The sequence below is a fragment of the Chlorocebus sabaeus genome, chromosome 15 (assembly GCF_047675955.1).
Source record: "Chlorocebus sabaeus isolate Y175 chromosome 15, mChlSab1.0.hap1, whole genome shotgun sequence".
Lineage (NCBI taxonomy): Eukaryota > Metazoa > Chordata > Mammalia > Primates > Cercopithecidae > Chlorocebus > Chlorocebus sabaeus.
Window position 1 is genome coordinate 49111100 of NC_132918.1, and position 26914 is coordinate 49138013.

At 43.3% G+C, this 26914-nt stretch overlaps 1 protein-coding gene across 1 annotated transcript in view; it reads right to left on the minus strand.

Moving 5' to 3' along the window:
* Window positions 1-7814: 7814 nt before the first annotated feature.
* Window positions 7815-26914, minus strand: part of ATP1B3 (ATPase Na+/K+ transporting subunit beta 3) — a 50635-nt gene continuing 31535 nt past the window's right edge. Inside the window, exons 4-7 of the mRNA XM_008008866.3 lie at window positions 20996-21180; window positions 18818-18868; window positions 12469-12555; window positions 7815-8487 (exon numbers count right to left, since the gene is read on the minus strand). Coding sequence (XP_008007057.2) covers window positions 8317-8487; window positions 12469-12555; window positions 18818-18868; window positions 20996-21180 — 494 coding nt within the window. The 3' untranslated portion in view covers window positions 7815-8316. The remainder of the gene's footprint in view (window positions 8488-12468; window positions 12556-18817; window positions 18869-20995; window positions 21181-26914) is intronic.

Here is a 26914-nt window from a genome sequence, read left to right on the forward strand (position 1 = left end):
TCTCTCTTTCTCTCTTTCTCTCTTTCTCTCTTTCTCTCTTTCTTTCTTTCTGTTGTTGAAACTGGTCTTGCTCTGTCACCCAGTCTAGAGTGCAGTGGCACAATCTCAGTTCACTGCAACCTCCGCCTCCCGGGTTCAAGTGATTCTCCTGTCTCAGCCTCCCAAGTAGCTGGGACTATAGGCGCCAGCCACCATGCCTGGCTAATTTTTTGTGTTTTTAGTAGAGATGGGGTTTCACCATGTTAACCACGATGGTCTCAATCTCCTGACCTTGTGATCCGCCTGCTTTGGCCTCCCAAAGTGGCTGGGATTACATACGTGAGCCACCGCACCCGGCCAAGAGCCCTGGTTTAAAAGGTAAGGGGAGGCCAGGTGCGGTGGTTCATGCCTGTAATCCCAGCACTTTGGGAGGCCGAGGCTGGTGGATTACCTGAGGTCAGGAGTTGGAGACCAGCCAGGCCAACATGGTGAAACCCCGTCTCTACTAAAAATACAAAATTACCTGGGTATGGTGATACATGTCTGTAATCCCAGCTACTCAGGAGGCTGAGGCAGGAGAATCTCTTGAACCCAGGAGGCAGAGGTTGCAGTGAGCCAAGATCACGCCATTATACTCCAGCCTGGGTGACAAGAGGGAAACTCCGTTTCCAAAAACAAAAAAAGTGAGCAGCGCACAGGGATGGACACCTGCTTAGAAGCCCAGTTAAAAAGTCCTCCTGGCTGAGCATGGTGGCTCACGCCTGTAATCCTAGCACTTTGGGAGGCCGAGGCGGGTGGATCACGAAGTCAGGAGTTCAAGACCAGCCTGGCCAAGATGGTGAAACCCTGTCTCTACTGAAAATACAAAAATTAGCCGGGTGCGCTGGCGGGTGCCTGTAATCCCAGTTACTTGGGAGGCTGAGGCAGGAGAATCGCTTGAACTCAGGAGGCAGAGGTTGCAGTGAGCTGAGATTGCTACACTCTAGCCTGGGCGACAGAGCAAGACTCCGTCTCAAAAAAAAAAAAAAGCCTCCTGCACCATGCACAGAGTGTTTCCCTCCTACTCTCTGCACCCACAGGTGTATTCATAGGCCAGCAGTGCACCTCTTTTGGGATGAAAGGACGAGGAATTCGGTCTCTAGAATCCATGGGCTGGAGCTGTTAAGGTTCTGTACTCCTCCCTCTCCCCAAGAGTCCTTTTTTTTCCCCCTTGGATTGGCTTATTTTATTGCTACTTCTTTGGGGATAAAACTCTTTTGACTGTTAGCCTGTGAGTTGAATTAACAACTCATCTTTGAGCAAAATGTGTTTCTATTCCTCCCAGGGAAGTGTCACAAGCCCTGAGGAAGTCTCCAAGCTGGCTGGGGCTCCTGATGAAGGTGCTGGTAGGAGCTCAGAGGATGTGTCTGGGCTAATGAGGGCTCTGTGGCTGGCCGCAGCACAAAACACGGGTTCCCCCAAATTCATTCATTCATTCATTCATTCATTCATTCATTCATTCATTCATTCATTTAGAAACAGGGTCTCCCTCTGTTGCCCAGGCTGGAGTGCAGTGGTGCAATCATAGCTCACCACAGCTTTGACCTCCTGGGCTCAAGGGATCCCCCTGCCTCAGCCTCTCGAGTAGCTAGAACTGCAGGTGTGCACCACCATGCCCAGCTAATTTGTAAAATTTTTTGTAGAGATGTGGGCTCACTATGTTGCCCAGGCTGGTCTCAAACTCTTGGCCTCAAGTGATGCTCCCTCCTCGACCTCCAAAAGTGTCAGGATTACAGGAATGAGCCACCACACCTGGCCCATATACCTTTTTTTTTTTTTTTGAAATGGAGTCTTGCTCTGTCGCCCAGGCTGGAGTGCAGTGGCACGATCTCGGCTCACTGCAAACTCCATCTCCTGGGTTCAAGTGATTCTCCTGCCTCAGCCTCCTGAGTAGCTGGGATTACAGGCATGTGCCACCATGCCAAGTTCATTTTGTATTTTTAATAGAGACGGGGTTTCACTATTTTGACCAGGCTGGTCTCGAACTTCTGACCTCAGGCGATTCACCCGTCTTGGCCTCCCAAAGTGCTGGGATTATAGGTGTGAGCCACCCCACCTGGCTATATCTTTGTTTCTTGCAACACACTTATACACGTCATAATAGTCTTTTTTTTTTTTCTTTTGAGATGGAGTCTCACTCTGTCGCCCAGGCTGGAGCAGTGGTGCCATCTCAGCTCACTGCAAGCTCCACCTCCCAGGTTCACGCCATTCTCCTGCCTCAGCCTCCAGAGTAGCTGTGACTACAGGCGCCTGCCACCATGCCCAGCTAATTTTTTGTACTTTTACTAGAGACAGAGTTTCACCATGTTAGCCAGGATGGTCTCAATCTGACCTCATAATCCACCCGCCTCAGCCTCCCAAAGTGCTGGGATTACAGGCATGAGCCACTGCGCCCGGCCCACATCACCATATTCTTTTACGGTTAATATGGATGTTAAAATTCTGCTTGCCACACAAGGTAGCCTGGTCCATTGGAGTTGTCTGTGGTTATGGATCTGAAAGAATCTTCTGCAACCCTTCACTGTCTTTGAGTATTTTCATTTTTATTTATTTATTTATTTATTTATTTTTGAGATGGAGTCTCACCCTGTCACCTAGGCTAAAGTGCAGTGGTGCGATCTCGGCTCGCTGCAATCTCTGCCTCCCAGGTTCAAATGAGTCTCCTGCCTCAACCGCCCAAGTAGCTGGGGTTACAGGTGCCCACCACCACGCCCAGGTAATTTTTGTATTTTTAGTAGAGATGGGGTTTTACCATGTTGGCCAGACTGGTCTTGAACTCCTGACCTTGTGATCCACCTGCCTCGGCCTCCCAAAGTGCTGGGATTACAGGCGTGAGCCACTGCACTCGGGCCTTTGGGTATTTTTAAAGAATAAAGTGCCCTGAGGACTGTGTGTATAGGCAAGGGTCTTGCCCTCCCGCTGGATGGCTCTGGATGTAAAGTTATAGAAACACAGTTCCTGCATGTTTTCTAAGAGGCTTCTCAGTGTGGAGAGTGCAGAGTGCCGGCTGAGGGCCGGCCTGGCCCAGCTGGAGACGGAAGCCTGCCAAACTGACTCCATCCCTTAGGAACCAAGAGGACAGCCACCACCCAGAGTACCAGGCAGAAGCAGCCTGGGCCTCACAGTAGTTGCTAATCTGTAAGTTACATGAGGGCAGGGATTATGTTTTGATCCCCAGTGTATCCCAGGCTCCTCACACAGTGCCTAGCACACAGTAACGCTCAATACACATTTTTTTTTTTCTTAAATGGAGTCTTGCTCTGTCACCCAGGCTGGAGTGCAATGGCGTGATCTCCGCTCACTGCAACCTCCGCCTCCTGGGTTCAAGTGATTCTCCTGCCTCAGCCTCCCAAGTAGCTGGGACTACAGGTGCCTACCACCACGCCCAGATAACTTTTTTGTATTTTTGATAGAGATGGGGTTTCATCATGTTGATCAGGCTGGTCTTGAACTCCTAACCTCAGGTGATCCACCTGCCTTGGACTCCCAGAGTGCTGGGATTACAGGCATGAGACACCGCAACCGGCCTCAATACACATTTTAGAGTGAATTTTGGTAGAAATTTTTTTTTTTTCTTGAGACAGTCTCACTCTGTTGTCCAGGCTGGAGTGCAGTGGTGTGATCTCGGCTCACTGCAACCTCCACCTGTAGGGTTCAAGGGATTCTCCTGCTTCAGCCTCCCGAGTAGCTGGGATGACAGGAGCACACCCCCACGCTAGGCTAGGTTTTTTTTTTTTGTATTTTCAGTAGAGATGAGGTTTTGCCATGTTGGTCAGGCTGGTCTTGAACTCCTGACCTCAAGTGATCCACTCGCCTTGGCCTTTCAAAGTGTTGGGATTACAGATGTGAGCCACCACACCCGGCCTGAATATTTCTTTAAAGAGATGGGGTCTCACTGTTTCCCAGGCTGGTCTTGAACTCTGGGATCAAGCGATCCTCCTGCTTCAGCCTCCCAAGTAGCTGGGACTATAGGTGTGCCCTACCACACCCAGCCCTAAATTAATTTTTTAAATGAAATCTCACTAAATGACATGACAGCAACTTTGCACAGATGAGTTGAGTTCACTTCATCTCCAAGCCAGTGGCCCCAGAACCTCACCCATTCAGTTAGGAGCAAGAGGGTGCTGACAAGGACCCCATTAATAGGCCCGAACCATGCCATCCTCAGGAAGCTGGACTCATGGTTGCAGGCCCCTGTCCTCCCATGGGGCCACAGAAAATAGCAAAGGAAGTGAAAATATCCCATCCATACCTAAGCTCTGAGACCACACCAGTGGTCTCAGAAGCTGAGTGTCTGAAAGCCAGGGGCCCAACACAGGGCACCTCTCCACAGCCTCCGTGTTATTTCGTAGCTGAACAAATTCTATCCCAGGCCTTTCTTCTCTCAGATCCCTCTTCCTCCTTCCTTACCTGGGTTCTGAATTCCAGGCATTACACCAACCACAGTCGTACACAAAAGGGCCTTGTGCTCAGATGTAGCCCTCTAAGCAACAGCAGCACCTGGAAGCCTGTTAGGAAGCAGAATCTCGGGCCCCACCCTGGGCACTGTCCAATCAGAATCTGCATTTTAAACAGGAGCCCTTGACGGATTGGTTTGAGAAGCAGTGGGTTGTAGTAGTAATCGTCACTGAGATGACCATATCAGCATTCTATTTGCCTCCATAACAAATTATCATGAAATTGGTGGCTTAAAACAATACTCATAATCTCCCATTTCTGTAGGTCAGTGGTCTGGGCGCAATGTAGCCCAGCTGGGTCCTCTATGCAGGGCCTCAGGCTGGGCTCTGAAGGCTCTGGGGGGGATCTGGCTTCCAAGCTCGCTGGCTGTTGGCAGAATGCACTTCCTTCCACTTCCCACGTGGCCACATCGAAAACAGCAAGGATGTGTCCAAACCCAGAGGCTTCAGGTCTCACTTCTGCTTATAGCTCCCGTGATCACACTGGGCTGCTGGATAATCCAGGATAATCTCCCTATTTTAAGGTCAACCCACCAGTTACCTTAATTTCAGCTGCAAAGCCCCTCTTGCCACGTGATAGAGTGTAACCACGGGCACGGCCCGAGAAGGTGAAGGTCATGGGGGCCGAGATTCTGCCTACCACAGTGACTTCATCAGCAGCAGGTCCAGTTCGGGATGAATCGCCTCTGAAGGGTGGTCTCAAGCGCTCCAGCTGAAGTTTCGGCCATCTCCGCCGGCCACACCCCACTGGGTTCCTCCTCCCCAGCTCTGGCTGTTTGATCCCATCTAGCCATCGCCCACTGTCCATGCTGCCACATGGCCTCTCAGCACATCCCAGTTCCCTCCTGCCCCTGAAGAGCTCTTACCTGAGGACGCACATCGTTCCGCAGGAAAACTCCAGCTTTCCACACAATCCCCAGCTGTTCTCAGCCACCCAGAAAAAAAGGATCATAAACACTCATGTGGAAAAATGTGGCGACATCTCATTTCACCCCACACTCCCTCAGCACAACCTGGGAATGTGACCTGCCGGGCAGCAACCCCAGAAGCAACGCCACTCGGGTTCTCCCACTGGCCAGTGGCGCAGTCTTCGGGTATTCTCAGGATTCTCCTGCCCAGACAGGTGGCCAGCTAGCAGGAGTGCACACACTTCCACATACCAGCTAAAGTCAAATGATGGCTCAATCTTCTCCATCTACTAAATCAAATTGGTGCTAGGCTCCACAGCCAAGGCTGCGAAGCTGGTTGCCTCCTTCCAAACTGTGGTCTGTGAATGAGCAGTGGCAGGTATTACCTTGGAATTGCTACCTCTATAGAATCCCTCCTAGCGAACTGGAATCTGCATTTTAATGAGATACCCAGGTGATCTGTGAGCACATCCCGAAATCCTGAGGAAAACCTGGAATCAGCAGCAGAAAGGCGGACTCCAGCTGTGTCCAGGCATCCTTCGTTCCTAGTCCAGTCCTTACCCGGCCCATACAGACCCAGCTCCCGGCCACTCTTCCTCCTCCCTCAAGCACCACCTGTCTCTAGAGACCTTTCACAAAAATAAAACTTTAGGGAAGGGTGGGGCCTCTGGAACAATCCTGTCTCCCCCACCTCACGGCCCCTCGCATATAAGCGCCATCACCATCATCACACCACGTGCTGTGTCTCAGAGGCTGTTTCCTCCTAGTTTAAGATCTTTTGAGAGACCTCAGTCTGGCTGATCCAGTCCTGGTATACAGCAGGTCTGCTAAATTGTTGTTAAACTCCCTTAATTTCAATAGATGAAGCAAGCAGAACCAGGAAAAGTTGGTGAGATCAGCTAAGATCACTGGGCAGTCAGGGGCTGATCCACGTCCAAACTTCTGAACCGGGGAGGCATACAAGATGCTTTGGTGACTTACGTGTGTGCCATTTTTGTTTCTCTCCAAAACCCACCTTATGTTGGATGCCATCTCAATTCTTCTTTTATATTCTGAGAATGAGTCTTTTATCTAAGCTCATTAAAACAAATTCCATCCATATTTACTTCAAAAGACTCAAAAATACAAATTTAATAGAATACTTAATATGAATTTCACAGGCACCAAAGTTTACAGCTGTTGAGGATGAGGTCACACTGGCTCAACTAAAGTCATGTCACCTCTCTCACCTTGTAGCCTTCTTTTATCCTTGTTTTACACTCTTAAGCGATAGCATAAAGAAAGTCAAAATGCAGAAAAGGTTTGCTGTAATTACTCCAAGAATAATTTCCTTCAGTGAAAATCTCTTTATCACTATGATTTTAGTGACAGAGGGACAAACAGAGCTCTCACGCGGGGCTGAGTGCCCACTAGCAAAGGGCAGAGGCTGCCACCAGGCCACCAAGGCCCATCTGGCCAGGCAAGGCCACCCACAGCCCTCACATTTACTCCAAACGGTCATTCTTGAGCCAGCTGGGTTGGGTCCCACCTCTTCTGGCTTGTACCACTACAAACAAAACCTCAAGAATATCTGCTTTGCATTTTTTTGTTTTTGTTTTTGGAGACAGAGCGTCTCCCTCTGTCACCAGGCTAGAGTGCAATGGTGTGATCTCGGCTCACTGCAACCTCCGCCTGCCGGGTTCAAGCAATTCTCCTGCCTCAGCCTCCCGAGTAGCTGGCACTACAGGCACACACCACTACGCCCAGCTAACTTTTGTATTTTTAGTAGAGATGGGATTCCATGTTGGCCAGGATGGTCTCGATCTCTTGACCTCATGATCCACCCACCTTGGTCTTCCAAAGTGTTGGGATTACAGGCATGAGCCACTGCACATGGCCACCTTTTTTTTTTTTTTTTTTTTTTTAAAAAAAAGGAGAAAAGTAACAACAAACAATAGCCTTAAGAAAAACCAAGGATCACCACAGATCATATGGGAAGCACAACTTTCTCAACAAAGTAACCCAAATTATGACGAATAATCCTACCAAGAACACACCTAATACTGGAGGGGAAAGAATGCTTACACAAAACTGTTGTTTGCTTTGAAGATTTGAATAAGTTCCAAGTTTTTATATTTCACAATTTATATACTTTATTACAGTCCACAGTCTGCTAAATAAAAGCAGTAACAAGATATTTCACAAACTATTGTACAAATTAAGTCTTATGAATTTTATCTCATAAAAAATTAGGTGCATAGTCATACTGGCTAACCTAAAAATGCTATTTTATCTACAGCCTAAAATACTTTATGAGAGACAGTTCCAGCACTAAAAATTAATCCCAGTTTTTTTTTTTTTACAGGTTTTACAACAAAACGTTTGTGCTCTTAATCAAAAAGATCCAGACTAATTCAGCATGTAAAAAATAAATTTTACAAAGAACCCAAGATAATATTTTTCAAATACACTTTTATTTTCTTTTTTTTCCCTCCTCACATACAGAACTTCTCCACATACCACATTTCTTGCAGCTATAAAGTCACTTGATGTTGGCCGGGTACCATTTTATCCCTAAAACTCTGTTGACATCAAAATATGACAGTGTTATATCCATAAAATATTTACATAGCACAGCATATTAAGCTTTAGACACTTGGCAATTAAACCACATAAAAAGAGGACAAGACCCCCATCCTACATGTTTGGAATCAGGTGTTCACCGGTCCCTATCTGGAGACTGTACACTGGTTCAAAGGGCAGCAGAGGCAACAGGCAGTTACTTCAGAGGACACTGAACACTATGATCTGGAAGCACGTTATGATGTAACCCAGCGTCATGTACCACACACCTTTCTCCAAGGTGGTCTCATAATTCTAGAATGGAAGGTCCAGCTGATACAAAATGAAGACAGACAACACAACATTTACTCTGTGGAGATATCCTACTCATATTATGCACGTGCTGTGATTTTGAACATAACTCGTCCCAAAAACTTGTCACGATCATCCTGACTTTTTAGGTTGGCTGATCCATCAATCTTGCACTCAACTGTTACTTCTTTCCCAGTGTTGTTAGGAGCAAAGCTGACCTGAACAGCAACCAATGGCTGTAGATACCCCACCTGGCAATAAAAGGAAAAGACATTAATTCAAACTCTATGGAAACTTTATACTTTTCTCTACCAGGAATTGGCTTATTCTGTAAATTTTCTTTTTGAGACTCTGTCGTCCAGGCTGCAGTACAGTGGTGCAATCATGGCTCACTGAAGCCTCAACCAATCCTCCCACCTCAGTTTCCTAAGCAGCTGGGACTACAGGCGCATGCCACCACAGCCCACTAATTTTAAAATTTTTTTGTAGAGACAGGGTCTCCCTGCCCAGGCTAGTCTCAAACTCCTGGCTTCAAATGGCCCTTCCACCATGCCCTCCCCAAGTGCTGGGATATTAGGTGTGAGCCACCACATGTGGCTTGTAAATTAAAATAATAATAATATTAAAATAATTTAGATCTATTATTTTCTGTTCTCTGTATTCTTAATTTTTTTGAGCCATAAGTCCATACCTGTAATTACTGATAAAAATGTTGGCTATGTGTGACAGCTCATGCCCCTGAACTCAAGTGATCCTCTTGCTTTGTCCTCCCAAAGTGCTGGGATTACAGGCATGATCCTAGCCACCACACCCAGCCTATTATTACTTTTTTTTTTTGGTGAGACGCAGTCTTGCTCTGTCACCCAGGCTGGAGTGCAGTGGCACAATCTCGGCTCACTGCAACCTCTGACTCCCAGGTTCAAGTGATTCTCCTGCCTCAGCCTCCCAAGTAGGTGGGATTACAGGCACCCGCCACCACGCCCAGCTAACTTTTGTATTTTTAATAGAGACGGGGTTTCACCATGTTGGCCAGGATGGTCTCGATCTCCTGACTTCGTGATTCATCTACCTCAGACTCCCAAAGGGCTTGGGATTACAGGCGTGAGCCACCGCACCCCCTACCCTTATCATTATTTTTTAATATTCTTTTTTGAAATGGAGTCTGTTGCCCAGGTTGCAGTGCAGTGGCACCATCTCAGCTCATTGCAACCTCTACCTCCCAGGTTCAAGCGATTCTCCTGCCTCAGTCTCCCATGTAGCTGGAATCATAGGTGCCCACCACCATACCCAGCTAATTGTTATATTTTTAGTAGAGACAGGGCTTTGCCATTGTTACTAAAGTTGGCCAGGCTGGTCGAGAACTCCTGACCTCAGGTGATCCACCCATCTCGGACTCCCAAAGTGCTGGGATTATAGGCGTGAGCCACCGCACCAGCCTTTTTTTTTTTTTGAGACATTGCACTCTGTTGCCAGGCTGGAGTGCAATGGTGCAATCTCGGCTCCCTGCAACCTCTGCCTCCCGGGTTCAAGCGATTCTCCTGCCTCAGCCTCCTGAGTAACTGGGATTACAGGAGGGTGCCACCATGCCCAGCTAATTTTTGTATTTTTAGTAGAGACAGGGTTTCGCCATGTTGGTCAGGCTGGTCTCGTACTCCTGACCTCGTGATCCGCCCACCTCAGCCTCCCAAAGTGCTGGGATTACAAGCATGAGTCACTGTGCCCGGCCTTAATTTTTAATATTCTATAATCTTGATTTTAATTTACCTTTTCATCTGTAAGTTGTTTAAGAGACAGTTTCCACTTTTCCCTCCCCCCATATAGAAGGGTCTTTTTAATAATTTTTAGTTTTATTGCATTGTAATCACAATGTATTGATTGTAATTGTAATGTATTTCTACTTTATGGAACTTAAAAGATTTTATTATTATTTATTGTTATTTATTAAGTTAATTTATTTTGAGACAGATTTGTTCTTTTTCTCCAAGCTGGAGTGCAATGGCACGATCTAGGCTCACTGCAACCTCTGCCTCCTAGGTACAAGGGATTCTCCTGCCTCAGCCTCCCAAGTAGCTGGGATTACAGGCATGTGCCCCCATGCCCAGCTAATTCTGTATTTTTAGTAGAGACGGGGTTTCTCCATGTTGGTCAGGCTGGTCTCGAACTCTTGACCTCAGGTGATCCGCCCACCTCAGCCTCCCAAAGTGCTGGGGTTACAGGCGTGAGCCACCGGGCCAGGCAGTAACGAGCTTTTTTATTTTCTCCTCACATGATACTTATTGATGACGGAGGAAAAAAAGTAACTTTATATTGTAGAAACCTGGCTGACACCACCTTAACCAAGCAATCAAGGTAATATCACCATTAATGGAACGAAATGATACCATGTCCCTCCTGACACTCTGAGAACTCAACATTTCTTCTGAGGCACTCATGCCAAAATGCACAACCTATATTTAATCATGAAAAACCATCAAACTCAAAATAATGAACATAAAATAAGTCATAAAAGGCCTGTACTTATTCTTGAAGAGTACAAAGGCATGAACAGACTGAGGAAATATTCCAGACTATAGGTTGCTAAACATATTAACAGTGTGACATCTTGGATCACGAAAACACTCTTGTCCTTCACTCTAAAGAATATTACTGCAACAACTGATGGATTTTCAATGAAGTCTACAGATTCATAAGAGTACTATATGTTACCTTCCTTTGTTAACTGTACTATGGTTATCGTCTTTGTTTTCTGTTGCTTATAACACAATACTTGAAACTGGGTAATTTATAAAGAAAGGAATTTATTTCTTACAGTTAATGGAGGCTGAGAAGGCCAAGATCAAGGAGCTGCATCTGGTGAGAGCCTTCTTTGCTGCTGGGGACTTTCAACAGAGTGCTGAGGTGGTGCAAGGCATCACATGGCCAGGGGGCTGAGCATGCTGCCAGCTCAGGTCTCTCCTCCTCTTCTTATAAAGCCGCTAGTCCCACTCCTATGGTAACTCATTAGTCCACTAACTTTTTTTTTTTTTTGAGACAGAGTCTTGCTTTCTCGCCCAGGCTGGAGTGCAATGGTGCAGTCTTGGCTCACTGCAATCTCTGCCTCCTAGGTTGAAGTGATTCTCCTGCCTCAGCCTCCCGAGTAGCTGGGATTACACGCACCCACCACTATGCCTGGCTAATTTCTGTATCGTCAGTAGAGATGGTGTTTCACCGTGTTAGTCAGGCTGGTCTAGAACTCCTGACCTCAGGTGATCTGCCCACCTCGGCCTCCCAAAATGCTGCGATTACAGGCGTGAGCCACCGCACCCAGCTGCAATGAGCTTTTGGTTTTCTTTTTTTCTTTTTTGAGATGGAGTCTCTTTGTTGCCCAGGCTGGAGTACAGTGGCACGATCTCGGCTCACTGCAACCTCCAACTCCCAGGTTCATGCCATTCTCCTGCCTCAGCCTCCTGAGTAGCTGGGACTACAGGTGCCCGCCACCATGCCCGGCTAATTTTTTGTAATTTTTAGTAGAGACAGGGTTTCACCATGTTCGCCAGGATGGTCTTCACCTCTTGACCTCGTGATCTGCCCGATTCGGCCTCCCAAAGTGCCAGGATTACAGCCATGAGCCATGGTGCCTGGCCTTGATTTTATTTTTTTTGGGGGGGGTGGGGGGGTCGGTGAGGACAGAATCCCATTCTGTCACCCAGCCTGGACTGTGGTGGTACAATCTTGGCTCACTGCAACCTCCACCTCCTGGGTTCAAGCGGTTCTCCTGCCTGAGCCTCCTGAGCAGCTGGCACTATAGGCACACGACACCACACCCAGCTAATTTTGGTATTTTCAGTAGAGAGAGGGTTTCACCAAGTTGACTGGGCTGGTCTCGAACTCCTGACCTCAGGTGATCCGCCCTCCTTGGCCTCTCAAAGTGCTGTGATTACAGGAGTAAGCCACCGCACCCAGCCTTGATTTTCTTTTTAAGTACTTTTCTACTTTCTCTACATAAGCATATACTACTACCTCTATATTGAAAAAGAAAATGACATTTTAGAAATAATCATCTAACTTTAATTTATCTGCTTGGGTTCTGTGTTCTGAATTGTAGATGTGGGAATTCCATTTACCATCATCATTAAAATAAAACAAAACCTGAAGAGATGATGCACAAATTAAACAGGGCTTGGGTCTACCTACCCCAGACATGCTCCAGCTTCCCAAGAGTAATTACCACATACGAACTTCTAAATACTTACATGCAGTTTTTTCCCATAATATGGGAAATATTTTAAGTCTATCATTCCATTATGAGGATAAACTGCTACATTTGGTATATCTTCATTCTAAAGTTGAAAACAAAAGAAATCCTCTTTAGGGTCACAAAAAGAATTTCTAAAAACTATGTTTATAATTAAAGCAGTATCAATCATGAACAGTTTGGAGAAACTACAATGCTGCTCCAACTATATTATCATTCAAGTGTACTTCTGAGAAGAAACTTAACTCATCTTGATTGCAAATATTATCTAACTAAACCCTTCCACATGAACTATCCTGATTCTTATGCTTCCAGATACACTCTATACTCTTTTTCATGAGAGTCCCTTCTTAATTATAGCCAGTTCCACTCATGTACTCCTGTAAAATCTTACCTGCCCTCCAAATACCAAATGCCAGCCTTTCTACCTACTAACAGCAGGAATGCACCAGCAGGTTTGGGACCAGTGTTTTCCTGAAATGAAGAAAATACTGTGCTTCCAGACTGGAAAGCAATGGCCACCACGAGGCGCCAACCTAGAATGCAGCACTCAGGCCTGGGAGACAGCAGGTGTCAGTTTCATGTGATTAACAACCAGAACTGCAACCAGAGGGAAGCACGAGGGAAAACTTAACGTACTCCCAGCAAAACTCTCCTCGACAAATTTAAATACTGTATTTCTCAGGGATAAATTTATGAGCATATACAAATCATTAAGTATTACTTGTCTACTAGAATTCCATGTTTACCAACACATATAAACATATTCCATGCTTATCGACATATAAATCAAGCACCACCTATAATCCAATTCATTCATGCTATTAGTTATTTCTAGTATCATTCATGATAAATTAGCAATTTATGAAAATTCGCATGTAACACTTTCCAAATGGGCCTAATTCTAATGAGTTAACTTTAACACAGACTGAGTAGTAGCAAACGGACCACAATGATTAAAATCAGTGCTGGGTTTACGGAGCACTAGTTACAATAAAACATTATTAAATACTTGAATTTTATATCTATATATTAAAAAAATTTTTTGAGACAGGGTTGAAAGCACACATGAAACAGCATAAAACAAAACTAAGAATCCACTCTAAGGAGTTGTAGATTCTGCTTATTTCGTTTCATTATGAAGCAGCATATGGCTGTGGGGTGGGATAAGAAACAGATGAAAGGCACCGGCCAGACAGCACAAAGCACAGAGTGGTGATGCGCCCCACCCACCAGACAAGCTCTAATGATCCAGATGAAGAATATTTGGAAAAGGCAGGAAGTAACAATGCTAGGAGAAATCGCAAAAGCAATTTTCAGTCACTACTCAAACTCCACACTTCATTTGTACTCTTTAACTTAAAAAATAAGCTTAAAATCAAAGATAACATTTTATATTAGAGAAAAACTAGTCACTTTGATATCAGTGCTTTTCTGCATTAATTGCTTTTGTTGAACCTATTTTACCTTAATATATGACCTTCATTTACAGAACGCATTTCCCCAAAATGAAAAAAAGGTTTTTCTTTGAGAAACAGTTTAGAGTACCTTGGAGTGTGTTTTCTTTCTTTTTCTTTCTTTTTTTTCCTTTGAGACAGAGGTCTCATTCTGTTGCCTAGGCTGGAGTGCAATGGCCCGATCTCGGCTCACTGCAGCCTCCTCCTCCCGGGTTCAAGTGATTAAGTGATTCTCCTGCCTCAGCCTCCTGAATAGCTGGGATTGCAAGTGTGTGCCACCACGCATGGGTAATTTTTGTATTTTTAGTAGAGACGGGGTTTTGTCATGTTGGCCAGGCTGGTCTTGAACTCCTTACCTCAAGTGATCTGCCTGCCTCGGCCTCCCAAACTGCTGGGATTATAGGCATGAGCCACCATGCCCAGCCCGGTGTTTCCCACCAGATACCACACTCAGCTTACACTTCCCTCCTTCAGGCCTAACAAGTCTTAGTGGGCAGCATCAATGACAGAGCAGGGCACTGGGGCTCAGAGTTAAGCCAGGTGCTCAAGACCACCAGGTGTGGCAGATGCTCAGCTGCTCTCTCAGTGTGGGCCTAAACCATGCTCTTGGCAGGATTTTTCTTAATCTTTTAATTTATACCTTCTGTGAAAATAAACATTTAGAAATTGTGAAATATTAAAATGAGTATCTGAACAATGAGATACTCAGGGTGAAGCATATATGTCATAATTTTCTAAGTATATGAATAACATCATGTTTTTTTTCTTTTTGAAATGGAGTCTCGCTCTGTTGCATAGGATAGAGCAGAGTGGCACAATCATGGCTCACTGCAACCTCTGCCTCCTGGGTACAAGTGATTCTCTTGCCTAAGCCTCCCGAGTAGCTGGGATTACAGGCACATGCCACCACGTCAGGCCATTTTTTAATTTTTAGTAGAGACAGCGTTTCGCCATGTTGGCCAGGCTGGTCTCGAATTCCTGACCTCCGGTGATCCGCCTACCTTGGCCTCGCAAAGTGCTGGGATTGCAGGTGTGAGCCACCGTGCCGGGCAATAGTATCATATTGTAAACTATGAACAACTCACTCTAAGAACCTACTGATGGTCACTAAGTTCCACCAAAACAAAATGGAGTTTAAAAAATAATGCATTTTGTTTCTTCCCACTTTTGATTTTCTTAATATGATTCATTTTCATAATAAAATAAAATACTGGGAAAAAAATGTCATAAATATGAACATTACACCTTTTGCAAGAATCATCTTTTAAGGTGATATATAGGGCCACCTTGGCCACCTGCGGTGGTTCACGCCTGTAATCCCAGCACTTTCAAAGGCAGAGGCGGGTGGATTGCTTGAGGCTAGGAGTTCAAGACCAGCCTGGCAACATGGTGACACCCTGTCTCTACGGAGAGAGAGAGAAAAAAAAAAAGCACCTCCAAGTATGGTCAGTGTTTGTATTTTCAGGACTCTAACTTGTATAAAAGCAATTAAGGCAGAACAAAATCAATACAAGACAAATAAAAGACATACGTATTACAAAAAAGAACTAAAGAATTTAAAGAACACTTGATACAGACAAATCTAATAGCAAATTGCAATTATGATATGCAGTAAATGCTTCCTTCTGTTCTGGAGAGCCACATCTCTAAAATTTATGGGTTCTAACTGGTTTGTTACTTGCAACTAGCCCAGGGATAAAATGCCAGATTTTACAAACATTTCTTCCACTTTTGTGTTTTTCTAAAAGCAAAAAAAAAAAAAAAAAATTCCACAACTAAATAAATAAAATTTAAAACCCATCTGCTTTGATTATTTTATGTACTTCACACACATCTCTCCAAAGCAGAAGGGAAAGCTAACTGAAATCGGAATCATTAAATCTGGATTTTTCATTAACACTCCACCCAACTATTCTAGAAGCGAAGGATACATAATAGATAAACAACAAGAAAAATGCATTTAAAACCTTAAGGGGGTCGGGCGTGGTGGCTCACGCCTGTAATCCCAGTACTTTGGGAGGCCGAGGCAGGCAGATCACAAGGTCAGGGGATCAAGACCATCCTGGCCAACATGGTAAAACCCCGTCTCTACTAAAATACAAAAAATTAGCCAGGCGTGGTAGTTCGTGCCTGTAGTCCCAGCTACTCGGGAGGCTGAGGCAGGAGAATTGCCTGAAGCCGGGAGGCGAAGGTTGCAGTGAGCCGAGATCGCATCACTGCACTCCAGCCTGGGCAACAGAGAAAGACTCCCTCTCAAAAAAAAAAACAAAAAAACAAAAAAACAAAAAAACAAAACACACACATCTTAAGGGAAGAGGTATATGGAATTGTTTATACTGGCCAAAGGCTTACACAATATAAAGCTTAGGAAAATAATTTAAAGCTTTTGCGCTTCTGGCTTGAAAGTGTTTTCCTTTCAGGTGATATTGGCTTTGTAGACCCAGGATTCCATACAAGCTAATCCATGCAGCCTGTTCACAGGCTCCTGTATACAGGCGCACTGTCATGAAATTAGCACTTCTACCCAGCTGAAGCCTAGCACCCAAGCCCCAAGAACTTCCTACCAGAAAGCTTTGTGAGCAAGCCCTGAGGCTCATAAAGGGTTACCCAACATTTTTTCTAAATGTATCCTGTAGCTATAATGTTCTGAGAGCTGACAATATATGCTGCCCACTAGATTTTTATAAGAATGTATCAAGTAAAGCTCAGCCGGGCGTGGTGGCTTATGTCTGTAATCCCAGCACTTTGGGAGGCCGAGGCGGGCGGATCACGAGGTCAGGAGACGGAGACCATCCTGGCTAACGTGGTGAAACCCCGTCTCTACTAAAAAATACAAAAATGAGCAGGGTGAGGTGGCTCATGCCTGTAGTCCCAGTTACTCGGGAGCCTGCGGACGGAGAATGGTGTGAACCCGGCAGGCGGAGCTTGCAGTGAGCCGAGATCGCACCAATGCACTGCAGCCTGGGCGACAAAGCAAGACTCCGTTCCCATAAAAAAAAAAAAAAAAAAAAAAAAAAAAAAAAGAAAGAAAGAAAGAAAGAAAGAAAGAAAGAAAGAAAGAAAGAAAGAAAGAAACAAAGAAAGAAAAGAAAGAAAGAAAGAAAGAAAAGAAAGAAAGAAAGAAAGAGAAAGAAAGAAAAGAAAAGCCCAGCTTAGATGTGGTATCTGGTTTTAAGTGAGATTCTGGCTTGCTTTTTTTTTTTTTTTTTTCTTTGGGACAGAGTCTGGCTCTGTCGCCAGGCTGGAGTGCAGAAGTGTGATCTCAGCTCACTGCAAGCTCCGCCCCCTCGGTTCAAGCGATTCCCCTGCCTCAGTCTCCTGAGTAGCTGGGACTACAGGCGCATGCCACCACGCCCGGCTAATTTTTTGTATTTTGGTAGAGACGGGGTTTCATCATGTTGGCCAGGATGGTCTCATCTCCTGACCTCGTGATCCGCCCGCCTTGGCCTCCCAAAGTGCTGGGATTACAGGCGTGAGCCTCGGCGCCCGGCCGACTCTGGCCTTTTGTACAAGTTTCCCCCTGAGCTGTCTGTGGCATAAAGAGGTAAAGTGAATTGCCAGTGGTCACACACACACATAATTTCAACCCAGATGAGAAACCATAAACTTCCTGGCTTTTTATGCTACTCTAAATAGTGAATACTCTTAAAATATTAGTAAGGACACTCCAAATCGGGAGTTCTCAAAATGTGTGCCTCAGACCAGCAGCATCAGCATCACCTGGAAACTTTAGTTAGAAATGCAAATTTTGGGCCTGCGCGGTCGCTCATGCCTGTAAGCGGGCAGATCACGAGGTCAGGAGATTGAGACCATCCTGGCTAACACGGTGAAACCCTGTCTCTACTAAAAAAAAGCACACAAAAAATTAGCCTGCCGTGGTGGCGGGCGCCTGTAGTCCCAGCTACTTAGAGGCAGGAGAATGGCGTGAACCCGGGAGGCGGAGCTTGCAGTGAGCCGAGATCACGCCAGTGCACTCCAGCCTGGGTGACAGAGTGAGACTCTGTCTCAAAAACAAAAACAAAAAAAGAAAAAAAGAAAATGCAAATTTTGGGCATCTCAGACCTACTGAGTCAGAAACTATAGGAATGGAGCCCAACAAGCCAACGTGATTCTGATGAACGATCGTTTGAGAGCCACTGAGCAAGAAGTTTCTGCCCAAATAAGAAGCCCATTAACAGTAAAAAGAATTTTTTTTTTTCACAACTTTAAAAGTGATTTCAATGTAACATTTTAAGTAAAATATTTCTGTCCTACTATCGGAGTTGAAATGTTAATATTTAGCACAATGATAAGTTTAGAACTTAATGTCTCCTCAGAACTCTTACCCATCTTTTACATTATTTGTCTTAGTGGCATTTGCAGCATGGAGAGAAAACAAAAGAAAGTTATGAGATGAAAACTGCACAGTATTCTGGAAAAAAAATTAAGCAGGGACAGGGGAGATAAATAATGCTTCTACCTTAAGGAAAATGTACCATATTTCATTAAATCTCAGATAGCATTGATAGCTAGCATGCCAACTAACAAACTATTAAGAAAGAGAAAAATGTCATGATACAGTATTAAGACACCATCAATTATAAGGGTAATCCCAATTTCAGTGTTACTGAGCTGGCAGAAAAAAGGTAAATCTTAGAATTGATGAAATATGGTATATGTGAAAATAAAGGCAATGTGTGCAAAATCAAATACACATGGAAAATGTCTTTCTGAATTATCATTAAGGAAGAGAAAGACTACTCTCAAAAAGGTTGGTGGCATTTTATTCTAAGGCACTACAAAGGACTTTAAAATGTGACAGGGAAGAAAAAAGACGACTAAATCCTTAGACTTTTAAAGTATTTTAAGAAACATCAAAGATTTAACAGGAGTTATTTTTTGAATACTAACCTTCGAAATGCAATCTATCCTTGGCACTCCTTCAGGCTTTAATCCAATTATCTAAGGTTAAGAAATAGTGATAAATTTAAACATCACGTAAGTATGCAATGGAACTTCCTCCCTCTGTTGCTGGGGACAAGGGATGAAGACCTTGAGATTAACACCAACTGTATATTAACCCAGTGAGTTACATCTGCCTTTTACTTTAATCTTATTTGAGGGGATTAAAATGAACTTTTAAATAAAATAACTTCAGCAATCAGGTATCTTATTACTGTCCTGGACAATTTAGAAAACAAATCAATTACCAAAGATTTAACTGAAACAAAAGTACCCTTTGCTACCCTTAAAATAACAAACAAACAGAAACCCTTAAATCTAATTATCAGTATTTATATGAACAAATAATTTAATGTAAATAATAAGAACTGCAGAGGCACAATAATTAACTGTTCTTCACAAAACTGTATTAGGTCACACTCTCCATATTTCCATGAGGGCCCCACTGAGCCTCACTGTATCTCACAACCCATCTGCTCCCCAAAAGGCACGCCCTGGCAGAGCCCTATTTTAAGACTCCTTTCATGTATGTAGGTGACAGAACTGAATCCTAACATATTTATACATTTTGTGAGGTAATTTTTTGGCATTCTGAATTTATATGCAGTTTCCATGTGAATGCATGTAAAATCTAAATATTGCTCTCAAAAGGCAAGTATTGTTGTGACCTAATAATAATGTCAATAGTGCTAACTGGGAACTGTACTGGTATGAAACCCCCTGCTACACTGCATAAGCTCATCTCATCACTGATTCCTGTGTCTGATGCTGTCCTCCTGCCAAAGCCAGGCCCTGAGTCATCAGCAAGTATGGTCTCAGACCATTATCATTCTAAGAGGCCATCTTGGGAAAGAAAACAAACCCCAGAGGTTGATCCTCTCCTGGCTTTCTACTGGGAACAAATTTTCAGCAACCTAGATGTTGTGAGGATACTTCTAGTAGACTGGGATTACAAAAGGCATCTCTGTTAAAACAAACTTAATTCATTTTATAAACTAGATCTAGTTTCACATTACTTTCAGCTTACTTTGTTAACTTCATTTCTTACTTCTGAATAAAGTCTAGTTGAAACATCCCACTAGTCATTTACTGAGCACCTAGAATGCTATGGGACAATCTGGAAGCTGTCAGTTATCCAAGGCCTCCCAAAGGGATGAAGGAGAGGCTGGAGGGGTGTCAGTCTGGGCACCTCAGGGCCTAGCTGGTTCTCCCTACAGGGAAGCTCCTTATTTAGCAGTACCAACTTCAAAAGACTCAAGTTTTACTTTTATTAAGGCTGGTGGCAATTTGCTCACCAATGATGACTTACAAACTCATGATTTTGAGAAGTCTACACCTGTTTGAATGACCAGGAATGACTTCACTCAGACCTTACAGGCCTCAAAACAGTAAGTGCATCAGAATACAACTCTGAAGTACATTTACAGAGCAGCAAGGCACGGGGGCTAGGGATCACTTTGTGACTCAAGAAAAGCTGTTATCAGGTTCTGTTGCACAATGACCCTAATTCATTAGCTTCTTTCTTTGCTCATTACTATACAATTCAGGGAGCCCTTCTGTAAAACAGCAAAATGCTGCTACTTTGGATACAAGTGCAACATCCCACTGAACTCGTTAGAATGGGATTTATTTGTATTTCTGTTACTTAATTACATACACATATACATATACTATAAAACTATGCTTCGCTACTGAGTATTTAAAAAAAGTTAAATAAGCTTAAACTTTATGGAGTCTGCAGAATTTTAAATTATTTCACAACACAGGATTCAAAGATGAGCACTGCACCCTAACAAGACTCTGCTTTGGTTATGACAAGGAGAACACTTGCCCCTTGGAGCATTAATCTGGTGAAATGCATGTAGGTGTTTCCAAAGAAGAAAAGTTTAAGTTACTTTAACTCCTTACTCCATGATTAATCTATGAACCTCTCTTTTTTTTGCCATATAAACTTTCTTCCAGTGAGTAATAAACATTACTGCTAGCCTTTAAAGCAAGCTACCCCCCCAATGATAACTTTTAATAAGTTATTTACCATTAACCCAACCCAAACAATCTAAAAATAGTTGCCTCCTTAAAAGAGAATACTAGAAAAAAAGCAGCAGCAGAGGTAAAATATGTACGTACTCTGTTCATTTTCACAAGAATACAAGGGTTTCCTTGGGAATAGCCAAAATCAGGATCATTCATACCACTGCATGCTTGAAGTAATGAAATAGGAAACTGACATGCAACATAAACTGGACCCTTCTGTTCAAAAAGTGCTCCATCAGGACAGACTGTGAGGTTCTTCTGTTCTTCTAAAGTATACGCTAAAAAGGAAACATAATGTGCACTAGATCAGCCAAAAAAGGTATTAAAAACAACCAGGAATATATAAACCTTTGGAAAATGTTCTTCAAAGACAAAAACAGCAATGTCAATTACCAGATAACTTTAGGAAAGAATGTTAAGTTTGCCCCTTTACCTTTTAACAGCTAACTAGTGCTCTAAAGTTACTGCATTTCAATAATCATACAAACTGGATTATAGATCCATCTCTTCTGTCACCATTAGGTGGCAGTACCAGCCATGGTTAAAGCATTATCTGAATGCCTTCTGCATGCTTGTTGATACAATGGAGAGGATGTAAAAAGGCACTGCTGCTGCCCTCATGGAGCTTACGGTTTTGTGGGGAAGACAGACATTAAGTGAGTATAAAATCAGAATTGCAGAGGTATGAAGACATAGTGTTATGACAACCTACACTTAAAAAAAAAAAAAAAAAAAGCAACTGAGCTGAATGCAGAAGGGAATGTGGTAGTTAATGAAGCTAGAAGAAGCACTTCCAATGAAGGAAGGTAGAAGCCAGACCACACAGTCTTGTAAACTGTGTTAAAGAATTTTGAGGGGTGCGGGTGAGTGTTCTGCCAAACAGCAATTAACAATCCACTAAAATATTTCAAACCAGGGCAAGTGGATAGTATGAACATACTTATGAAATTAACTCTGACTTCTCTGTGGGGTCAGTCCAGAAGGGAAAAAGAAGGGACCCGGAAAATGAGTTAGGAGACTATTAAAACAGCCCAGGTGAGAGACAACTAGCTCATAGAAGGGGGTTTTTAGCAGAGATGGAGTCTAAAGTGATAAAGGAGTAAAATGGTTAGAACTTGGCAATGGGAGGGAAGAGGGAGGAGAAATATGCAACAGACAATACAATTCTGCTCTGTACTCAGCAGTGTTTAGTCCAAGAGGCACACAGTGAGCAAGCCTGATGTGATCCCTGCCCTCAATGAGCTTAATCTAGTGAACATCACTTACTAATAAATAATTAAGATATAACAGTGCCTCATTAAGAACTATTGGTGTGTGGGTGCAATTGGTACCAGAAAAAGGTATTGAATTCAACCAAAATAAGAACCAAATTTCAAAGAGTATGCCTCAAAAAGGAAGTGTAAAGTCTTTACCTTGGGGGGAAAAAAATCACTGTCAAAATGTTTGGTTTCATCTTATGCTTATTTGAAACTAGGTTACTGTGGGAACTATGTACTCATTTAAAAGCAAATAATGATTCAGGTATTTTGTGGGGGTAGAGATAAACTTTATAACAAAATGGCATCATGACACTCAACACTTTGCAAAAAAATGTAAGTCCTTCACCAATTTCCCCAAGGGCTTCTACTGCATAGACTCTGCTGGTTTAGGTCAGTTCATCAGTGACCTTTCGTATTTTTTTCATTATGCTGACTTCCACTTCCATACTATTAAGTGTAAGGAACTGTATGACGACCAGTTAGATTATGCAGAAGGCATGATGGGAACATAGAAAGGTCATTGAACCCAGAGTAACCAAAGAGCCCTATGCATCTGAAGAAAGCCTAAAATAAGAAAGACCAAAGCCTAAGTGCAATGGCTCATGCCTGAAATCCCAGCACTTTGGGAGGCTGAGATGGGCAGATTACTTGAGGCCAGGAGTTCGAGGCCAGCCTGGCCAACATGGTGAAACCCTGTCTCTACTAAAAATACCAAAATTAGCCAGGTGTGGTGGCGCAAGCCTGTAATCCTAGCTGCTTGGAAGGCTGAGGCATGAGGGTCACTTGAACTCAGGAGGTGAGGTTGCAGTGAGCTGAGATCAAGCCATTGCACTCCAGCCTGGGCAACAGAGTAAGACTGTCTCAATGAAGGAAAAAAAAAAAAAAAAAAAGACCAAGATAACAGGAGGAATGAATGACCCTAAAGGAAAGAGATAATTGGAACAAAATAAAACTTTAGGTCCAATTAGTATCTGCAGGAAAAAAACAGAGAAGACATTATGCTTTAACCAGATATAGTATCTTTCAAACATGAAAAAGGAGCACATAAGGATCAACAGCAGTTGAATGTTTTAAGAAACAAAAAAAGAGTTGAAAATTAAAGTAAATCCCCCAGAAAGTCTAATTAAGTCAAAACAAAATAAGAGAAAACAAGAGGTCTAAGACACAACAAACAGAATAGTTCTAGAAAGAGAAAACCAGAAAATTAAGTTGAAGAAATTATCAAAGTGGTAACAGAGGATAATTTCCCTGAACTGAAGAACTTAAGTCTTCATCCTGAGAGACCTGCAATCAAGTCTCAGCAAAATATTTTAGAGACAGAGATCCAGACAGAAATTTTAGAACCCAAAAGAGATAGAGAAAACTGAAAAAGAAAATGAAAAACTTTCAGAGAAGAAAAAAGGCAAATACAAAGAACTGAGTTCTACATGGAGGTACACTAGTAAATATAAAGGCAGAAACAAGACATTTTCAGAAACAAAAGGGTCCAAATTTACATTTCCGGTGTCTTTTCTTATAAAATTACCTGAGAATGTACTCCATCAAAACTAAGGAGTAAATTAAGAGAAAAATTAAAATTAAAAAAAAAAAAAAGGGCAGGGCAAGAGCCAAGAAACAGTGGGTCCAACAAAAGAAAGTGGTAAAAGGAAGTTCCCCAAAGGACAGTTGGGAGTAAAAGGCTGTTGAAATAGTACAGACTGCAGCAGGAGGGAAAGGGCTCCAGGAAGTAGTTTTCCAGAAAAAAGAGACTCAAGAAAATACCTCAAATGATAGTTTACAAATAAGGAAGTCAGAAGAGAGTATCTACAGATGATAGAAGAAGATATAAAGACCAGGTATAAAAAAGCAACCAATAATGAAACTGAAAATAGTAATCAATTAAGAAAGGGAGGAAGGTCTGAGACTTGTGAACTAAGTAAAGAAAATGTATAAAAGTGATAATAAAGTGATAATGTATAGAAGTAAAAAATCAAGAACCAGCAGGAAAAGTGTAATATTTACAGATACAGAAGGAAAACACCGTAAGAAAAAGTTTAGAAGCATGAAATTATTCCCTACCAAAAATATATCTAGAGGCCAGGCACAGTAGCTCATGCCTGTAATCCCAGCACTTTGAGAGGCCAAGGTGGGTGGATCACTTGAAGCCAAGAGTTCAAGACCAGCCTGGGCAACACAGCGAGACCCCATCTCTACAAAAAATTAAAAAATTAGCCAGGTGTGATGATGTGAGCCTGCAGTCCTAACTACTCAAGAGGCTGAGACAGGAGGATCACCTGAGCCCAGGAGACTGAGGCTACAGTGAGCTGTGATTATGCCACTGGGTGACAGAGAGAGACCCCATCTCAGACAAATAGACAAAGGAAAGAAAGAGAAAAGAAACGTGTCCAGAATCAGACTATTTTTCACAAACTCCATTGCTCTCTCCCTTGCCAAGCCACCGTCTCCACTTACCTGGATTACTGTAAGAGCCTAACTAGCTTCCCCAATTCCCCCTTCTAGTCTAGTTTCAAAGAGCTGCTCGTAGGATCCTTAAAAAATCCGAATTAGATCATGTTATTATTCACTGCTTAAAATTCCCCATCATGGTCACTGTAAAAGCCAAAGAACTTAACAACGGGTTCTAAGGACCTACAGTCTGGACCTCCTTTAACTCCCTAACCTCAATCTCCTACTACTCTCCCCTGGCTCACTCCATTCACCCCCTCTTGCTTCCTTGATGAATGTTCAACACATCAGCACCATAAGCCTCAGGGCCTTTGCACCTACTGCTTCCTCTGCTGGACATTTCCATGCCTACTTCTTTCACCTCCTTCTGCTCTTCCCTCAAGGTTCCCTTTCAATAAGGCTTTCCTAGACCACTCTGCATGTAAAACCACAATCCTTCCTAACTTACCCTATCTCCTTTTTCTGCTTTATTTTCCCCCTCAGGACATATTATCTTCTAATTCACCACGAGACTAAGCTCCAGAAAGACAGGAATTTTTCTTCTATTCATTGTTGGAACCCAAATGAGTGCCTGCCACAAAGCAGGCCCTCAAAAAATGTGAATAAATTAATAGGACTTCTGCTAGAAGGGAGGAGGGCAGGGAACACTTCACTGCAGACCTTTTTAGCTATTAAACCATGGATAATACTTTCACAAAAGTCTTTTTTAAATAATACGTATTTAACTGTCAAGGAAAAGAGATTAGGAAGATAGTAGATAATGTGGGATCAAAAGCAGCTTTTGGTTTAAGATAGGAGAGAGTTGAAGATTTTTTTCAAGTTGATAGGAAGGATCCAATAAAGACAGAAAGGCTAAATACACACAAGAAGAGAGAGTACATAGTATGTTTCTTAGACATTGAGAGAGGATGAGATCCAAAGCAGGAGTGACACAGGTGGCCTCAAGTGAGAGGAAGGGCAGCCCCCGATCAGAGCAGGAGGAATGTGACATAAAATGGCTGCCACTGTAGATCTGTTTTACTGGTAATGGGGAAACTGGAGGAGCTCCCATCTGAGTTCTTCTATATCTCTTGAAGCAAGAAATCAGGTTATATGAAGAGAGTGAGTTATAAGGAAAAAGGTAAGGGGTTAAAGGCTTGAAAGCTGGAAATAATCCTTTCAGAGAATTATCCAGAGAAATTCCATAGAATTACCAAGCAGTGAAGCAAGTCCATTTGAGGGAGGTGCTCAAATACTCACAGTGCTAATTAGTCCTGCTCAGTATCTGCTCAGGGGCAGGGGCACAGAAGGATGAGCGACATCCAGTAATTATATGGCTTTATCCAGGAGTGGGGTTCTGCCACAGGGTGTGACATGAAGACTGACAGGTCTGGGATTTTAGAACACCAGTAAAAGTAAAAATGAAATACAAGCCATGGAATTAAGCTACATGAAAGGGAAGACGGGGTGGGAGATGAGACAAGGTAATGTTCTAGGGAGCAGTTGCAGTTGTGTGTGGCTGAGGAAGAGATGAGCTGATCACGAACCAGCAGGCCAGGGTATTCGATGATTACTCATGTGACTGTTAATACCATTCACATAAATGGCTCGGCCAAACAAAACAGGAGGAAAAGTTGGGCTAGGATGGCTATCAAACAACGTTACAAACTGGTAACTTTGAAAAACTGATGTACTAAAAATCAGACACAGACATAACTTTAAAATAATAAACCATTTCCCATCCCCGACACAAACACTACATTGGACGCAAAAGATCCAAGTCCTCAGAGGAACTATTTCATACAATATACATTTGCTCTATTAATTAAAATATTTAGTTTTAATGCAGAATAAATGTTACATCTCAAGAAACTTAGTGTACTTATTAAAGGCAGAAAAATCAAATCTACTGCCCATTAGTAAGCCCCTGTGTCTTTCTATAGTTAGAATAGTCTCACAAGTAATTACAAAATGCACTTGCTCAGTTGTCTGTTTAACAGAAGGAAATAAAAGGTAATACACATTCTTCCACATGCTGTTTTTTTTTTTGAGACGGAGTCTCGCTCCGTCGCCCAGGCTGGAGTACAGTGGTGCAATCTTGGCTCACTGCATCGTCCGCCTCCTGAGTTCACGCCATTCTCCTCCCTCAGCTCCCCGAGTAGCTGGGACTACAGGCACCTGCCACCTTGCTGGCTAATTTTTTGTATTTTTAGTAGAGACGGTTTTTCACCGTGTTAGCCAGGATGGTCTCGATCTTCTGACCTCATGATCCACCCACCTTGGCCTCCCAAAGTGCTGGGATTACAGGTGTGAGCCACCGCACCCGGCC